Genomic DNA, 18491 nt, shown 5'->3' on the forward strand with positions numbered 1-18491 from the left:
AAAGTGAGAAACATTTTTATTTATGGGTTACTATATGAGCCTAGCGCGACAAATTAGTTTGTAGACCAGACCTAATAAATATCTTATTTTGGTAGCTAAATAAATGTGTGTGGGACTGTCCCCTTTTATCTAACAACTGAAGCTAAAACACTTGATTTGTTCATGGAAGTAGAGATTTAAACGAAGCAATGATAAATAGAATACATTAAGTCCAATGTGGCTACAGGTCACTCCTTGACTTACCGAGATCAGTGAACTGATTGGAGTCAGAAGATTGTGTTCCTGTTGTTCTTTGTATGATATGTGGTCGACTTGTGCTTTTCTGTGAAAAAAACAACAAACACAAACAACAAATTACTCAGCAGCCAGCTAAAATACCGCCAGGTGTCTATGGTTATTGTATTCAGATAGAATCTTATGGCATTGCAATGGTTTCATATCCACTACAGGGCGCAAAACAAGTGGTACTGCCCGAACAAAACATCACTGAGGACAAGGGGCCAGATGTAGGTAGCCCTTTACCGGTCGGAAACGGCTGAAAATACCGATTTTCGGCCGTTTCCGACCGGTAAAGAGCGGGCTAAAAAAACGTACATTTTCGGTAATTTTACCGAATCAGTAATTTTACCGAATCGGTAAAATTACAGAATCGGTAAATTTACCGTTTCTGTACATTTTACCGATTCGGTAAATTTACCATTCGGTAAAAATACCGAAAATGTATTTTGTGATGTAGGTAGCAATTCTAACAGTGCTACAGGGCCTTTAGAATTCGGTATTTACCATGCAATACAATTGCATGGTAAATTATGAATTCTTGTGTACATGCACATCTGTGCATGTACACCTGTGCCATGTGGCACACAGACATGCCCTAAGGGCATGTCTGTGTGCCACATGGCGCAAAAGCCAGTTACAGGGGTGCAACAGGGTGTCAAAGTGACACCCTGTCCCCCTTAGCAATTCGGTATTTTTACCGATTCGGTAAATACCGAATCTGTATTTGCTATTGAATCCTATGGGCTTCAAGGCCCATAGGATTCAATAGCAAATACCGAATCGGTAAATACCGAATCTTACCGATTCGGTAAAAAATACCAAATTTTTAGCTACATCTCATTTACAGATTCATAAATACCGAATCGGTAAAATTCGGTATTTATGAATCGGTAAATGAGATTTACCTACATCTGGCCCCAAGTTGCTCTGCACAACGGTTTGAGGACACTGTTCCCTGCAAGGAAGATGATTGGTGATATCAATGAAACCAGTAGCATCGGCTACCATTTTAAGTATTCTGACAAGCGTGAGGGTACCAGCCCCATTTTTATTTTGGGAGAGAGAGTACCTGCACTTCTCAAGAGGGATCAAATGCTTTTTATTGGCGAGTACAGCACTTCTCAGAGACAAGCAGGTACTCTGATACAGGGTAACTGCACTTCTATTTTTCCATTTCACGCACTGGTTAATGGAACAAGTGCTTGAAATGCATACTGTCAAGCCTAGAGCGCCCCGTAATCAAATGCATTAGCCCACGCAGAAAGGACTCTGGGTTTGACATGATGATCAAACATTGCATTCGCATTCAGAGGATGAAAGACTTTGGGCCGTCTAAATAACACAGCAATATGATTTTGAAATAGAGGGGGCCTCGCGCTGTCAGAACGTCACTTTTTGTGACGCTCCGTGGTGCAGGAGTCTGGTCCATATTTATGAAGCAGCATTACGCCACTTTATTTGGCTTAATGCTGCCTCGTAAATATTGATCCCTTTAACGCTGTTTTGTGCGTTAAAGGAACATGTAATGGGTGTTGCTGAGGGTGTTCCCAGCAACATCCATGACATTTTGACACTGCCCCAGATTTACGAGAAATCGTAAATCTGAGGCACTACGCCAAAAACCTATGCCTCCACAGGGAAGGCGTAAGGGAGGCACAATCTTTATTTCTCCTCTTTTTTCGCTGCATTCTGCAGCACACATAGAAAAGGAAAAAAGCCTCTTGTGATTGTTTTTTGTGCAGGAATATTTCCCTTCCTGCACAAAAACAATAATTCCCTCAAAGAAGGCACCTTTGCACCATGCAGCTTATTGTGTGCCAGCTCGGGGGAGAAGGACAGGAATGTACGGTATCTCCTAGATATGGCACATTCCTTCTCTTTTCTTTTGCCATAGGGCAGCACAGCAGCAAGTCCTGCTGCGCTGCCCTACGGTGAAAGCACATAAATGAGGCCCAGAAAGTTTAACCAATGTGTCAAGTTGGGACAGTCATTGTCAGGGCGTAGAAGTTTAAGGGCGGTGCTAGCTTACTGCAAGGGAGGGGTTTCTCCTACCAGTGCTTAATTTGTAAATAAATCAAACAAATACGTGCCAGGGCTCTAGTCAGTAGGCCAAACAGCTCGCACCACACATTGTCCCTACTATGTTGCCAATTATAGTAACAACACAACTACTAACCATCACACTCCTACAAGTGTGTCAATTTGGACTATTTCAGGCCCCCAAAGCTAAAAGATTGGCTTGGGCGGTCATTTTAAATGTATATTTCTTAATAATTCACTTTTGTTGTGGTCATCTCTAAATGAGCGTGTCACCGCCACCTTGTGGCAGACTTTCACAAGAGCTGGTGTTGACAATTAAGTGCTGTGCAGAGCACCTGAAACCACTGGCTCAAATTAAACACTGCTCCTTTCTGAGAAGCAATACAGATGTTCTAAATACAAAATCTCAAAAGATACACAAGCCATGAAAAAATGTATTTAAAAAATGAAACATGACATGAGAATGTTTGTTCTCATTTTCCAGCACCTGTCAAAACAAAAATCAACCACCGAAAATTATAATTGTACAAAACACAGTCCCATATTTCGAAATTTCAACTAAGAAATAAATATCAAAGTAAGCCAAATGGCCGATTTTGATTAATTTTCAGATGAACCAAAGAGAGTGCCAATAAGTCGGGAATGCTTGTAAATGTCTTTTTGTCAGGCTAAAAGCACTGACGCCTTGAAGGCATCATTGCAAGAGGCTGTTGTTGCTGCATATAACAAAACCCCATGGAAATGCACGTGTTACAGTGAACAGTAAGTAAATTGAATGTTTGGAGTCGATGGGTGTCGATTTCAGTTCTCTTTGAATATTATCCTTTAAATAGTATTGAACAAGATTTTGATCACTCTCCTTCCCGCCTTCAGGAGTTCTCTGACTCAACTTGCTGATCCTGCAGGCTGTTTGTGAAACTCATGACAAAGCATTTACGGATTTGTGGGGTGGGCGCTAAATGTTTCTCGATGCATAACACTGAGCAGCAGAGTCTGTCAGCGTGATTAATCACCCCCGCCTGAACGCCACACCCCCAGGAGCCAAAACTCAAGTCACTGTGGACAGTTTTGTTCCGACAAAGAAACAAGCTGCTTATTTTGGAGCTTGTTGGCATGTTTGCCTCCAAGCAAGACACACACGTTTGTCAGCAAAAAAAGGGCAAGCAACTGCGCTCTCATAATTGCTGTTCTCTAAGTTATCTCGTAAGTGAGGCTGGCATTCTCTTTACTGAGTTTGACGCGCTCTAAGGGGAGGGTGGTGTTCTCTTATGTGAGGTTGTTGTTCTTTTAGGTGAGTTTGTTGTTCTCTTAGGTCAGGTTGGTGTTCTCTTAGGTGAGTACGGCTTTCTCTTAGGTGAGGTTGGCCTTCTCTTTTGGGAGGTTGGCGTTATTCTAGGTGAGTTTGTCATTCTCTTAGGTGAGTTTGGTGCACTCTTAGAGGAGGCTGCTGTTCTCTTATTTGAGGTTGTTGTTCTCTTAGGTGAGTTTGCTGTTCTCTTAGATCATGTTGGTGTTCTCTTAGGTGAGTGCGGCTTTCTCTTAGGCGAGGTTGGCGTTCTCTTAAGTGAGGTTGGTGTCTCTTTCGTGAGTTTGGTGTTCTATTAGGTGAGGGTGCTCTCTTTCGTGAGTGTGGTGTTCTCTTAGGAGAGGTTTGCGTTCTCTTAAGAGAGTTTGGTGTTCTCCTAAGTACGGTTGGTGTTCTCATTTGTGAGTTTGGTGTTCTCTTAGGTGAGGTTTGTGCTCTCTTAGGTGAGTACGGCTTTCTCTTAGGAGAGGTTGGCGTTCTCTTAAGTGAGTTTGGGGTTCTCTTAAGTGCGGTTGGTGTTCTCTTTTGTGAGTTTGGTGTTCTCTTAGGTGAGGTTGGTGTTCTCTTTTGTGAGTTTGGTGTTCTCTTAGGTGAGGTTGGTGTTCTCTTTCGTGAGTTTGGTGTTCTCTTAGGTTAGGTTGGCGTTCTCTTAAGTGAGTTTGGTGTTCTCTTAAGTAAGGTTTGTGTTCTATTTCGTGAGTTTGGTGTTCTCTTAGGTGATGTTGGTGTTCTTTTACGTGAGTGTGGTGTTCTCTTTGATGAGGTCGGTGTTCTCATACATGAGGATGGCACTTTCATAGGTGAGGCTGGTTTACTCCTAGGAGAACTTTGAGCAGTTTTGCACATACTCATCACTTATAATAGGCAATTTTATCCTCAAGAAAAGTTGAAAAAATAAATAAAACATAAACAGTACAGCATAAAATATTCAATCCACGTATGATGAAATCTCATCTGCAGCCTTCAAAGAAAAAAAACATATTACAATCAAGTTTTTGCTTATCCTTTGATTTTGGGGTGAAAAACCTTGAGGAAGTGTGCCTGTTAGTATACAAGGTATTATTGCCATTTTTCTTGCTCACTCCTCCTTAAATGCTGTCTGTTGTGAATACAATTTGCTGCAGAGTGGGCGTTCTAGTTCATGGACAAGTAACGGCAACAACACAGAAATGTTCGGTAGAAATGTAGTCCATCAGCAAACCCCATTACCTCCCGTCCCTCCCTTGCCTTCCTTCTTCACAAATAAAGCCCCACCTCCCCCTAGACCTACCCCAGCCCATAAAAACTCCGCCTGCCCCCAACTCCACCTGTTCTCTTTTGTCTCCCTAAGTGAGACTTACCTTGGGTTCTCCTTCCTGTTACGGTGCCGGGGAGTCCGGTCCGGGCCTTTCTGGTTCTGGTCCGGAGGGAAAACGCTCAAGTGGTGTTGATTGTGCTCTGTTGGCTTCGAGCAAATTGGTTTCCTCTCCTGGCCCAGATATGTTGCGACCAGGAGTGAGTCCTTCCTGTGGTTCCATCTCCTTTGTTTTTTTCCAGCCCTTCCCCTGAGCTCCTTGAAGAAGTTACACTTGACGGCCTGGCAGTTGAGCGGCAGGGCTTAGCTGTTTTGGGGGTTCCTGACCATTTGGCTATTACTTTGAAGGCATCTCATAGGTCCTTCGCTCTCCTTTCCTATGCTAGACATTGGAGGGCCTTTTCGACCTGGTGTGCTGATAAGTAGGTTGATCCCACAGAGGATGACCTCTTTTCAGTGATGCAGTCCCTGCAGGATGGGGCTCATCTGGAGCTGTCATTAGCTTCTTTGCATGTGCAGTGGGCAGCCATTCAGGCTTTTCAGGGCTCCTGGCATAATTTGAGGAATGATGGGGGCCTGGTGCCTCATTTTATTCAGGGTCTGTTGAATTTGCTTCCTCGCCCTGTCCGTTTTTTTCCTTCTTTGAATATGCAGCTGGTGTTGGATGCCCTGTTGGGTCCTCTCTTTGTGCCCCTTGAGGGTCCTAAATTAAAACTCTTGACTTTTAAAACTTGTTTTCTTGTGGCCATTACTTCGGCGCGTGCTTGGGTGAATTGAGGGCTTTATCTTTTAAGTATCAGTTCTACAAGATCTTTTCTGACAGGGTGGTTTTGGTGCCGGTGCCATCTTTTATCCCTAAGGTTAATTGGGATTTTGATCTTAGTCAGGAGGTGATTTTGGCATAGTTTTGTCCTGATCCTTCCTCGGCTGAATGTGTGGCGTGCATTTCTGTGGTATCTGAAGGTAGTGGACTCCTTTGTTAACTTTGGTCCTGCTACAAAGGGTGTTAAGCCTTCCACTGCTATGCTGAGTCGTTGGATTTGGTCCACGGTCTTGATGGCTTACAAGCTTAAAGGGGTGGATCCTTCTATGGGTGTTCAAGGGTGTTCTGCTCGCAGTGAGGCTGCTACAGTCGCTGAGTTGCAGGGTACTTTGTGTTGGAGATCTGTAGAGCTGCGACCTGGTCTGCCCCTTCTACGTTTGTATGTCACTATCGGATTGCTGGTCTGGAAAATTTGGATATTGTTCTGGGCCACAGGGTTTTGACTTCTATGAGGGATCAGGGATGTTGATCTGCTGTGTTTGGGGCACGTTATTAAATAGGTGTTCTTTATCACTCAGTCGTCTGTCTCTGTTTTCTTCTGCTTGCTATGTCCTCATTTGTGACGAAGGAAGGGGAGGGAGGGAATGGAGATAATGCGTCCATTACTATTGATCATGGCATTACTCCTAGTCCCACCCCCTCGCCTTCCTTCTAGGACCTTCCCACGCTCCCGGTGCCGTACATCTGAATGCTAGCTCGGCTTATTTACGTACAGGTGGAGGGTGGAATTTTTATGGGCTGGGGTAGGTCTAGGGGGAGGCGGACCTCATTTGTGATGAAGGAAGGTGAGGGAGTAGGAGTAATGCCGTTATCAATAGTAATGGACGCATTTCAAATCCCCCATCTGATGTCTTTGTTATGTTACATGGTGAATGGACATGCAGATGAGTGCAAGGCAAGTGAGCCTTGATCTGCATGTCTTTTTATATTCACATTTTTTAATTAGTGGAAAGTGCATCTCATTAATAGACATAAAATAAAAAAGAGGATAAATATTCAAGAATGTGTTGTATTATAATATGGCACAAGGGATACAAACAAGCAGTGCTAGCGTTGTGTCGCGGAGCTTCTTCAGACTTATGGGCATGATGATAAAAGCCAGGAAATCAATCAGTACAGGTAAAGACACCAAATCTGCATCTCAGTGAAAATGAAACCTCTTTGTGTGCTGCTCCGGAGAATGAGATGTAACCCTAAGACAGCACATATCAAACCACTACCCCCACGTGTATTCTTTTGAGCTCCTAGTTACTTTTGCCTTATTGATAAGAAGGGCCACGGCAAATAAAGTATGCTACTCAACATCTGACATGAGGTAATGCATCCCAGTTTTCAAAATGCCCTGCCCCACCTCAAGCACCGGGAGAAATCTATCTGTGTTGCTTGGCATGAGTGTTGCAGATGACAAAAATTGGGATTGGCGGCCATCTTCGGGCCTCTCCGGATCAACATTTTAAGTCTAAGTGACACCCTTTCTTCATCTTCTGCGGAGACACTACACAGGGGGGAAAGATTAGATCACTGAAAAGGAGGCTAATGTATGCTTAAACTTAAGCTGTTTGGTTGTATCTGTTTCATTTGTAAATGGAGAAAAAGACAAGCGATTACTCACATATGTCAAACAGCAGCTGCTAATCTTACCTGGCTGTGAGTCATCTCCTGTGGCTCAATGAAGTAGGTGTAAGTGTTGTCGTCAAACATGCCACTGATCAGAGAAGAGAAGCAAATGCGAGTTAAAAGCGGTTCTAGATATAAGCAAAGAATTTCATTTCACATTTTTAGGTCACATACAGAAAAACAATTAACTATGCACAAAAACAATATCACTCACAAAAAAAAATCCGTACATGCCTGGATCATGTGATGTTTCCATTTTTCATCCCTAGTCTATAGAGAGTGCTACCAACTTCGTGCAGCTGCGTCTACACATAGCCCTTCTACAGTAGGACGTGTAGAGAGTTTGTACGTGCCTGGCTTGTGAAATAGGAGGATCTGGAAGAAACTATATAGTGAAATGAATACTTTAAAATATTTGCCTTATTGTGTTTTTCCTAGGTAAGACTATTTCAGGGTTTAATAATAAAATGTATTCCTCATTATTGTTTGCAGTTTTATTGATCTACAGGTTGTCTCCTTGTGAGGCTACAGAAAAGGCTTTGCTAGAGTAGAAGGTGGGATCTTTCAAGAACCCAGCAGAGCTACAGGACCGAAAAGGAAGGTCTGTAGGACGGAAGAATGAAGGTCTACAGGACGGAAGAAGGAAGGTCTACAGGACGGAAGAAGGAAGGTCTACAGGACGGAAGAAGGAAGGTCTACAGGATGGAAGAAGGAAGGTCTACAGGACGGAAGAAGGAAGGTCGACAGTACGGAAGAAGGAAGGTCGACAGGACGGAAGAAGGAAGGTCGACAGTACGGAAGAAGGAAGGTCGACAGGACGGAAGAAGGAAGGTCTACAGGACGGAAGAAGGAAGGTCTACAGGACGGAAGAAGGAAGGTCTACAGGACGGAAGAAGGAAGGTCTACAGGACGGAAGAAGGAAGGTCTACAGGACGGAAGAAGGAAGGTCGACAGTACGGAAGAAGGAAGGTCGACAGGACGGAAGAAGGAAGGTCTACAGGACGGAAGAAGGAAGGTCTACAGGACGGAAGAAGGAAGGTCTACAGAACGGAAGAAGGAAGGTCTACAGGACGGATGAAGGAAGGTCTGCGGAACAAAAGAAGGAAGGTCTACAGGACACAAGAAGGAAGGTCTACAGGACGGAAGAAAGAAGGTCTACAGGACGGAAGAAGGAAGGTCTATAGGAGGGAAGAAGGATGTTCGACAGGACGGAAGAAGGAAGGTCTGTGGGTGGAAGAAGGACTGTCTACATGACGGAAGAAAGGTCTACAGGATGGAAGAAGGAAGGTCTACAGGACGGTAGAAGGATGGTCTGCAGGACGGAAGAAGGAAGGCCTAGAGGACGAAAGAAGGAAGGTCTACAGGACACAAGAAGGAAGGTCTACAGGACGGAAGAAAGAAGGTCTACAGGACGGAAAAAGGAAGGTTTATAGGAGGAAAGAAGGAAGTTCTACAGGACGGAAGAAGGAAGGTCTGTGGGTGGAAGAAGGACTGTCTACATGACGGAAGAAAGGTCTACAGGATGGAAGAAGGAAGGTCTACAGGACGGAAGAAGGAAGGCCTAGAGGACGAAAGAAGGAAGGTCTACAGGAAGAAAGAAGGATGGTATACAGGACGGAAGAAGGAAGGTCTGCAGGACGGAAGAAGGAAGGCCTACAGGACAGAAGAAGGAAGGTCTAGAGGACGAAAGAAGGAGCACCGTACAAAAAGGCAGACTTGAAGATTTAGGGCTGAGATCTTTGTCTTTTACTGACATGATACACACAAAGGTTCCACAGGGCAGGTGCGCTGTGTGATCTGTTATGCAGTGCACACTTTCTATGACGATTTGTAATAGTAGTTGCTGCTAGACAAAAAAGCTACTGCTGTGTAGGGACACACAAGCTGAACAGAGCACCATAGTTTGTGTTACTCTGTACAAATAAATATATATGTGACTACGTAATGTACCCGTCAGAAGCTTTGCACATCTTGGTGGAAGTGAGCAAATACCTTTGGCTTCTCTGGAAGGAGTGACTGTAAACGACCTTCCCTGAGGTGGTGAGTTCCCTATAGCTGTCGCTCCTCTTTGATTCTGTCATTCAGTCATTCACTCCTAATCCACTCAAATGTAAAATAACTGTAAAACCATATTACAATAACATGCCACTAACAAAATTTCAACAACATTCGGATAAACCAGTTACTCAAATCTTAAAACAAATACAGCAAAAATCCTTTGAGATTAAAAAGTAGACGACGCAGTTTATCAATCCAGCATTAAAAATTATTTTAAAAACAGAATCTCTTTAAGAAATCTGTGAGGGAACATACATGCTGGTGAAGGCTGTGTGCTCCAAACCTCACCACATTTAGAGATCCTAGAAGCACATCCGCCAGAGCAACAGGTTCTAAAAAGACACAGATGAAGGCCGGACGGTGCCATGTTTGTTTGGCCTGTCAAGCAATCCTACAGCCGAAGTTTGTTTAATAAAAAACGAACAATATCCCTGAGTGACAGGTAGCTTTCACCCTCTCGGGCATGGCCTTTCGTTGCTTACGTTGCTCGTGTCTACGCGGTCTGCATGGCAGACTCGGCCAGGGAACATCAGGGACAGACAGCACACCAGTGGTGTCGCCTGGGGTTTATGGTCCCTAGAGCAAGCAATGAAACTGGGCCCCCAACGGTATTAAAATGCTGCTATAAATGAGGTGCAACACGCTCATCACACCCAAGGACTCTGGTGTCATGTACATTCTGGGTCTCCAAGCTCCTCGTTCTACTTATCTTCCATTCTAGCCACACCGTCCTCACCTCACCTCACTCTCCTCTCATCTCCTGCATCCATTAAATGTTCTCCTCTCTATCCCTTCTTCAGTCTCCCCCTTCCCCCCCTCTTCTGTCTAGCACTCATCCTCATCTCCTGCTTTCCTTCTCTCCTTATTTCTGGTTCCTTTCTCTTCCTTTTCCTTTGCCCACGTTGTATCTCCTTTCTTTTTCTCGCTCAATCCTCTTACCTTCTCCCATGTTGTCACCTCTTCCTGCCTCCTCCTCTTTAACCCTCTCCTTATTCTTCATTCCTTTCTTCTCTCTTCTTTACTGTTCCCTCATCCTCAATTCCCTCTGTACCCCTCTTCCTGAAACACAAACACAGGCAAGCCCTTTAGCATGCACTGTGGCTTGAAAATAAAATCAGAGCATAACAGCAGCTGGTACAGGACAGCCTGGGCCCCCTCCCATTGGCTGCACCAGTCGTAGCTACGCCTCTGCATCACACATTTAATAGGGTGGGACGACCACCAATGTGTGCACGCCTGGGGTGGGTGGGGAGCCAGTTCAAGGATTTGCAACTGCAGGGCCAGCCGGGGCTCCACCATCGGAAATTAAGAGGTTCCTTCAACTGTACCTGAGGCGGTACTATAAGCTTGGTGAGGTGGGAGCTCTAAATGACGAACTTTATTTAATTATCAGTTTTTGTTTTGCTTGTAAACCCCACAAACTAATAGTAAATGCTTCTATGCATAAATGTGCCTCTGCTATGCGAGAGAACGGAATGTGCCCTTGATATGGCATACAACATCTGTCATACAAGCACCAGAGAACCTCTGATTAATAGAAATGCCACAGGAATGCTGGAGTGACTCCAGTGCAGTAGATAGTCTGTGGCTCCTAACTACTGGTATAACGTATCATTGTGGATTCTAAATAGCGCCATGAAGGTGCAGCTTAGAATGTTGAATGGTCGTACAAATCCATTGAAATGAGGGAAAAGTGTCTGCTGACATATCAAATACATTTGCAAATCCGATGCTGTGGTTCTGAATACAGCCAGGAATCCTCTTCTGTGGTAACTGCCTGCATACATGCTCTGATGCCGTTTTGAAAACTGAACATGCTTTTCACAAAAGAGTACTGACATGTAGCATTTGATTAATTGTAGCGCACATATTATGCAGAGGTCGTTGATTGCTGGCATTTACCTTTTCAGGAACTGCGATTGTCGCCATAAATATGTTGTTTACTTTCCTTGACTTTAGGACCTGTTACCCTCTGCTTTACACGTCCACATGTCTTTTGCCCTCTGCATGATTTAATTTGACATACATTTTTTGGGATGCATTTTATTCAATTATATTTGTTTATTACGTGTAAAGTTTACTTTGTACATATTTTACCATGCTTATCGTTCACAAAGTGTTTTCTGTATTCTTCTTATATTGTAATGTATTTGTGTTTGCTTGAAATGGACAATGTTACTCAATAATTCTTTCCCCTCAAGTAACTTTATTGATTTATTCAACTTGTGTTAAATATTTGTTTCTGGTCCAGTGCATATTATGTATTCGCAATGCAGACACGACTTGGAACCACACAATTTGGCTCTTGTTCGTGACATTTTGATTGCAGTTGTGAAGGTCTGCAAAAGAATCTTTGGAAAACGCATACAAGTGCTAAAGAATCTAAAATGCAGGTGTTATCGGGAGAGTGCTTGACTAGTGAGCTCCATGAGTCAAGCCACTGTATGAATGTATAGGTTGTTGAATAATTAAGAGAAATGGAAAAAGAGCTGATCTTTGTGCCAAACTACTCATAAATTTTTGACGTAAGGAGACTAATTCCCTATTGCTTATCATTCCTCAAATAAGATTTAAATCATTGGAACTTAAGTATCCGGCTGAAGGTCTCAAACTCCAGGAAGAAAACATTTGTTCTTTATTCGGAGTCTGTATTGTGTCATGATGCATGCAATATTCGATACTTCTCTGGCATCTTTCCTACAGATACAAGGTAGTGGTTTGTCTCATAATGTATGGCCTAGGCCTCGGAGCCAGGATTGAGTTTCTCAAATGAAAGAAGATCTCTGAAGGACATTTTGTTACGTCCGCTACTGCTGGGGGAGTGAGCTCAAAACATACATGAATCCAAGTGTCAAGTCTGTTAATAAAGAAGAACAATCATACAACTATCTATATAAACATATTAATCCATTGACATTGGCCTCAGGGTAAAATGCTGCTGTCTTCGCTTGACCATGAAGGACAGCAGCGCAAACTCCATAAAAGAGCAGGCCTACAACAACGCTTGGCTATGTGAAATGTGTCACAATATGATTTAGATTGGGATCCCAAAATAGTAGGAATTATTCACATTTTTTCAAGTGAAAAAGCTACTGGATTGGATTGGATTATTTGTCTTTTTGATAATTCTCTAAATATATGTGACTATCTTTGGTTATACACGAATGTACTGTCTGACCAATTGGCTAATGGGTACTGACTGCGGAGGCGAAACGTAAATGATACTTTAACAGACCAATATATGAGTAGGGGAGCCCCACAGCCACTGCATGTGTATATGGATGTATTTTCATTATGCTTATTTGGAAAATATGAGGCTGGTGAGACAACTAAAGCTGTCTCTAGGCCTGATCCAATGAAAACTCATGTACACGACACACAGTGTTACCTTTGGACCAGATGTATTCTCTACTAAAGCAAAACAGGCTAATTAGAACAGTTAGAGTGCAAGTGATATGCCAGCCACAGTGTTAAACAGGCTAAAAGTGACTCAAAAATGTAAATACATGTTCACAATAATGTGAAGAGTAAGAAAAGAAATGTCGAAAAGACAAAACTGCTACTACACAAAAACGACTATACGCAGAAACATCTATTGAATTTGTGGGTGACAGTGAATGCCTGAATGAGTGGATATGTGGGTGAAGAAGAGATTAGCTAACAGAAGTAGGCTGCACATAGAAACGAAGGGCCAAAGTGGACATCATCAAAGGGGTAACAGCTGGAGCAATTGACAGTAGGGTAAGAAATAGCAATACCATAAAAGAAGATGGGGAATAATGAGACAAGAATTGGCAAAGCCAATAGATCTGGCCTTCCACATAGCTACAGTAAGTCAAGTAATTACTAGATGGCCCTTTGAGATAGAAGGAACAGTGAAAAGTCTTTAACAAGACAGCTACTCTTCGGAACTTGACTGGATATCCCTCTCAAGCTAGAAGCTGCAGCTTAAAAAGTCTGCCACAAAGTTGTAATAACTCATGCTGTTCCTAATTGCGCCTCTTGAGTAAGATGCAATTGCTTAAAACTAATTCACAAAGTTGAGGGCATGTGGCTTCAACTTAAAAATGCATGTATTCACTTCTACTACTCTAATAAAATGAGGTTGATTTCAAAATGATAAGTAAATATGCCAATGCAGTTATATGATGATGAATATCACAAGTTTCAATAAATGTCTTGTTTACTATGGAACAATTGTAAGGACACCTAGAACATATAGAGATACTAGCAATCACTAGTTGAGTCAAGTGCCTTCAGCTGTATTGTTAGGGAAACTGTCTTTTTGAGTGGCACTATATTTTTATCCCAGTAAAATGCCCGGTGAAATTTATTTATATTTACACACACTCAAATATATATATATATATATATATATATATATATATATATATATAACACCAATCCCGCCTCACCATAAAGAACGGGTCCGACACATGCTTGGGACCTCTCCAGGTAAGTTTTATTGCCACCATACTGAAGACGCCAATTCACACTGTAAACATCTGGAAGACACGTTTGGGCATTTGCCTTAATCATTGCCAGCATTGTGTTTAAACAAGATGGATTTGCCTGGGGCATTTAAATACTGTTAGCTGCATTCCCATTGCAGCTTGTTTTAGTCCAAACAGAGGCGCTGTTATTTCAACTCTGTGAGCAGTATGCGCTATGATTGCTGGTAGATGAAGTCCCCAAAAATGAGTGTAGTCCGAATAGCTCACACAAACAGGGCATCCTGGCAGTCCCACATTGCAAACTCAGGTGCAGTGACCCGTTCGTGCATTCAGTAATGCCCTGACAATGTCAGCTTGTGAGTCCGCCCACTCTCAGCTTCGGGAACAATTAATGGCGGCAATTGTCTCCGGAAGGTGTCGCAACCAGCAGAAATCCACATTTCTCTCCCAGATACCACAAACACAGTCTTGGGGGGGGGGGGCGCCACTATGTGCATTCAGCACGTAACACCAAAGAAGATGCCGGCCATCAGTGGAGCTCCAGACCGAGAGGCGTGTCGGAAATGGAGCGCCGACTTCTGCATACACATAAAACACCAATCCGCCTCACCGTAAAGAACGGGTCCGACACATGCTTGGGACCTTTCCAGGTAAGTTTTATTGCCACCATCCGGAAGACACCAATTCACACTGTAAACACCTGGCAGACGCGTTTCGGCGTTTGTTTTAATCATTTCCATTACTGTGTTTAAACAAGATAGCTTTGCGTGGGGCATTTAAATACTGTTAGCTGTATTCCCATTGGAGCTTATTTTAGTCCAAACAGAGGCACTGTTATTTCAACTCTGTGAGCAGTATGCGCTATGATTGCTGGTAGATGAAGTCCCCAAAAATGAGTGTAGTCTGAATAGTTCACATACAGGGCATGCAGGCAGTCCCACATTGCGAACTCAGGTGCAGTGACCTGTTTGTGCATTCAGTAATGCCCTGACAATGTCAGCTTGTGAGCCGCCCACTCTCTGCTTCGGGAACAATAATGGCGGCAATCGTCTCCTGAAGGTGTCCCAATCAGCAGAAATCTGCTGATCTCTCCCCGATACCATGAAGACAGTCTTGGGCGGGGGGGGGGGGCACTGTGTGCATTCAGCACGTAACACCAAAGAAGATGCCTGCCATCAGTGGAGCTCCAGACAGAGAGGCGTGTCGGAAATGCACTGCAGAAGTTGCAGTTCCACAAGTCATTTCTAGGTGTCCTCACATGCCAAATGCAAAAGCATCGAAATTATTCAATGAAGTTGCAGTTCCACAAGTTGTTTGCAGGTGTCACATTCTAGTCAAGTGCAAGAGCTTTGAAATTCTTACAGAAGGATGAAGTTCCACTAGTTGTTACTAGGTGTCCATCAAAAGTTAACTGCAAAAACATTGAAATATTTTCATGAAGCTGCAGTTCTACTTGTTGGCAGAGGTCCACCTCAAGTCAGAAGCAACTGATTTGAATGACCTGCACCAAGCTGATGGGTGAGGCTATAGTATATAACGTTGAAAACACACATTTGCTATTTTAATCATTTGTGCTTTTTTCCTAGGATTCATTATTTGCCAAATCAGGTTCATATTAATGAGTCAACATTACAAATGTCAAAACATTTCTTGATTAAATACAAGTTATCACACTTTATTAGTTATAGAAACCTTTATTCACTGAGAAGTACATTTAGAAGTACATTTAGATAGCTTATTTTCTGCAGCATTTGTTTTGGTCGGTGTAAGCTTTGTCTTTGAGTTGAGAGGAGTGTTTTCTTCATACGGACAGTGCTGGTATAACACTCCAATAGGGGTGATGTATTTACTGGAGGACTCTCTTTAGTGGCTGGAATGTCAATCACAATTTTTTGGGGGCTAGTTTCAATCTAAAAATATGTATATACTCTAGATATTCTAATGATTATTGTTCTTTTTCAGGATAAATAGATATACCAAAACTGGTTTTGTAGTGAGGTATGAGCATTGTAATTGACAATTTACAATAAATGTCTTGAGAGTTGTGAAAATAGTCAATGTTACCCTACTATACATAGGGACTATTTGGAAATGCAAGTGGCTAATAATTTCTATAGGTGTACATGTGCAAGGGAAAAATGCAGTCACTCAAAGTGAAAACATCCAAGAACTGGAATGACCTGACCTGTAGATCTGCACCTTCTGATGGGGTGGGAGGAGTGTAATTTGAGTGAATTGTCTATGAACCAATAGCTCAAGAATGTTGATGGGTTGACCCTATATGTGTTTGCATTGTTGTATGTTTTTTTGTGGAAAACATGAGGCTGGCAAGACAGCTCAAGTTGTCGTTAGGTCAGGCCTAAAAACGGGGTAGCTGGCTGGGAGTCAAAGTGCAGCAATGGGGAAAGGACGGTGTTGATAAAGACGGCTAAGAGTCGAAGCGCCAGACAAATGGCGTCAAATTCAGAGTAGGGGGGCAGAATTTAAGGGGTAGGCTGGAAGAACAATGGACGAGAAATGTTGTCCATAAGTAGTTTTCTCTGTAAAATCAAATCATTGTAGGAGTAAAAAGTGTACGAGCCCCGATGTTTTAGAATAAATGGAATATTTCTGACTGCAGGGCAAGTAACACTCATCTTTAAGGGATTGCAAGCCCTCACAAAAGAGATCAGGCCTTACACATTCACCAGTCGCATGATAGCCACCTCTATCCAGCACTGTGTGAACCTCACATATTCACAATTTATGAGTAGCAACCAAGTGTATGCTTGACATTTCTTTGAATACTTACTGGAGTCCATTGCAGGTTGACAGGGCCACTTTTGAGCGTTTCATTCCCCTGACTGTCCCGTGATAGTAACAGTGCTCACCACCCTAAAACAGTAAGTAAAGAAGGCAGGGGGTTAATACAAGATTGTCCTTCCATTCTGGTGATGGACCAGTAAGGCATCATATTGTGGATTTTCTGGCCATGGCCATTAAGCTAAAATATGTTTTCAGAATGTACCAAGAGTGCTATGCTAACATTTTACAGCAATGTGATTTGTGCTGCCAGTAATTTCCTTTAGCATGTAACCATCACATGAAACAAAACATCTTTTCCCTCATACCACAGTGGTTTGCATAGAGCATACATATTGATATACATAGAAAGGCTTTAGGAGGGGTACATATCACAAAATCTCAGCATGAAGCAGAATCCACTCATTGTGAAAATTGAAATGCTTTGAGAAACAGCTGAAATGCTGGGTTGAGAACATTCTCCATGATGCTGCTCTTTCGATACTGGAGGAGACATACGGTTTTATTTTATTTTTGATTGTGTTTATTGATTTTTAAACAAATCAGAAACAATACAAACAACATGCCAGTTGTCAATCAGTACTATCATTATTGTACAGTCAGGTACGTCCATTATAACAATTGAAAAAAAAAACGTGTATGCCTTTGCCCCTTTTCACGGTAAATATGTAATCTGCCGTCTAACCAGAACCCAGAATCTGAAACAATATGTCACCCCGAACTACAGAAATAACAACATCTTGAAGGTAGTCCCATCACACCCATCAAATCCAATCTCCCACAACAGGTATATTTCTGTATTTCCACCTCCTCCGCGTGTATTAATCCCCATCTCCCTGACTACTATTTCCCTCAGGCTCTACATCTTCAGCTCGAGCAATTCCTGCTACCTCCTGTTCCACCACCCTGTCCCTTTGTTTCTCTCGAGCCCAAGAAGGAAAAGGTTCCCATATATCTGTAGGTCTTGACGCTGATGGCATCAGTTCCCAGTGCGTGGTCAATTGCGTATGCCTGAATGTGACATCCCGTAACCATTCTTTAATGCTGGGGGGGGGGTACCCTTCCTCCCCCAATGCATTTCAGGAGACATAAGTTAGCACCAGAACGGACCGACAGTTCATGCACATGAAAACATAAACAACAGACATTGTCACAAATATGTACATATAAACAAATATACTTTGATACAGTCACACATTCATGTATTTGTGGCTGCCCATGTCATGCGCTGTGTGAACCTTTAGGAGGGCAGGGGTTTACTGCCACCTTCCTCTGCTAAACATCACACACCCTTCACCTCATCTCACCTTCTAGTGCAGTGGGGGAGGAATTTCAGTAGTGCAGGGAAACTTGAGGGTCTGGCATGACTGATAACATCACATCCAGGAATGGTGGTCAGGGGCAATGGGGGCATAAAGATTGTCAGTTTTGCAACCCTGGATTATGTAATAATAATCTTTATTTGGATATAAAACAATATCCCTAAAAGAAGCACTGACAGCAACATACATTGTAAAAGCAAAACTGACATCAATATTCAACTTTAAATCGATGCAGAGTTATCACATTGCAATTTTAACCTCCCTGCTGAACAGTCCGGGTTGCGTTAAAAATAACTTTAAAAGTACAGAGGTTGTTATACAGTAATTTACAGTATTAAACTTATTGGCCAACCCACCGTTAATAAATAGATATAGAAGTTAAAAAAATATCAGATAAAAATAGCAACAGCAGATCAATAGCAGGAAATCATGATAGTGCAGTAATGGATGAGGGACTTTTTTACAATTAATACGATAAGATTTAAGCTGTTCCCAA

At 42.7% G+C, this 18491-nt stretch overlaps 1 protein-coding gene across 2 annotated transcripts in view; it reads right to left on the reverse strand.

The window, feature by feature from the left end:
* Positions 1-18491, reverse strand: part of ADAM23 (ADAM metallopeptidase domain 23) — a 711121-nt gene that overhangs the window by 352047 nt on the left and 340583 nt on the right. For both annotated transcript variants that reach the window (XM_086955318.1, XM_086955319.1), the window contains exons 5-7: positions 16663-16745; positions 7384-7447; positions 244-322 (exon numbers count right to left, since the gene is read on the reverse strand). In XM_086955318.1, coding sequence (XP_086811444.1) covers positions 244-322; positions 7384-7447; positions 16663-16745 — 226 coding nt within the window. The remainder of the gene's footprint in view (positions 1-243; positions 323-7383; positions 7448-16662; positions 16746-18491) is intronic.

Source organism: Lissotriton vulgaris, chromosome 2_1 (genome assembly GCF_964263255.1).
Source record: "Lissotriton vulgaris chromosome 2_1, aLisVul1.2, whole genome shotgun sequence".
Classification (NCBI taxonomy): domain Eukaryota; kingdom Metazoa; phylum Chordata; class Amphibia; order Caudata; family Salamandridae; genus Lissotriton; species Lissotriton vulgaris.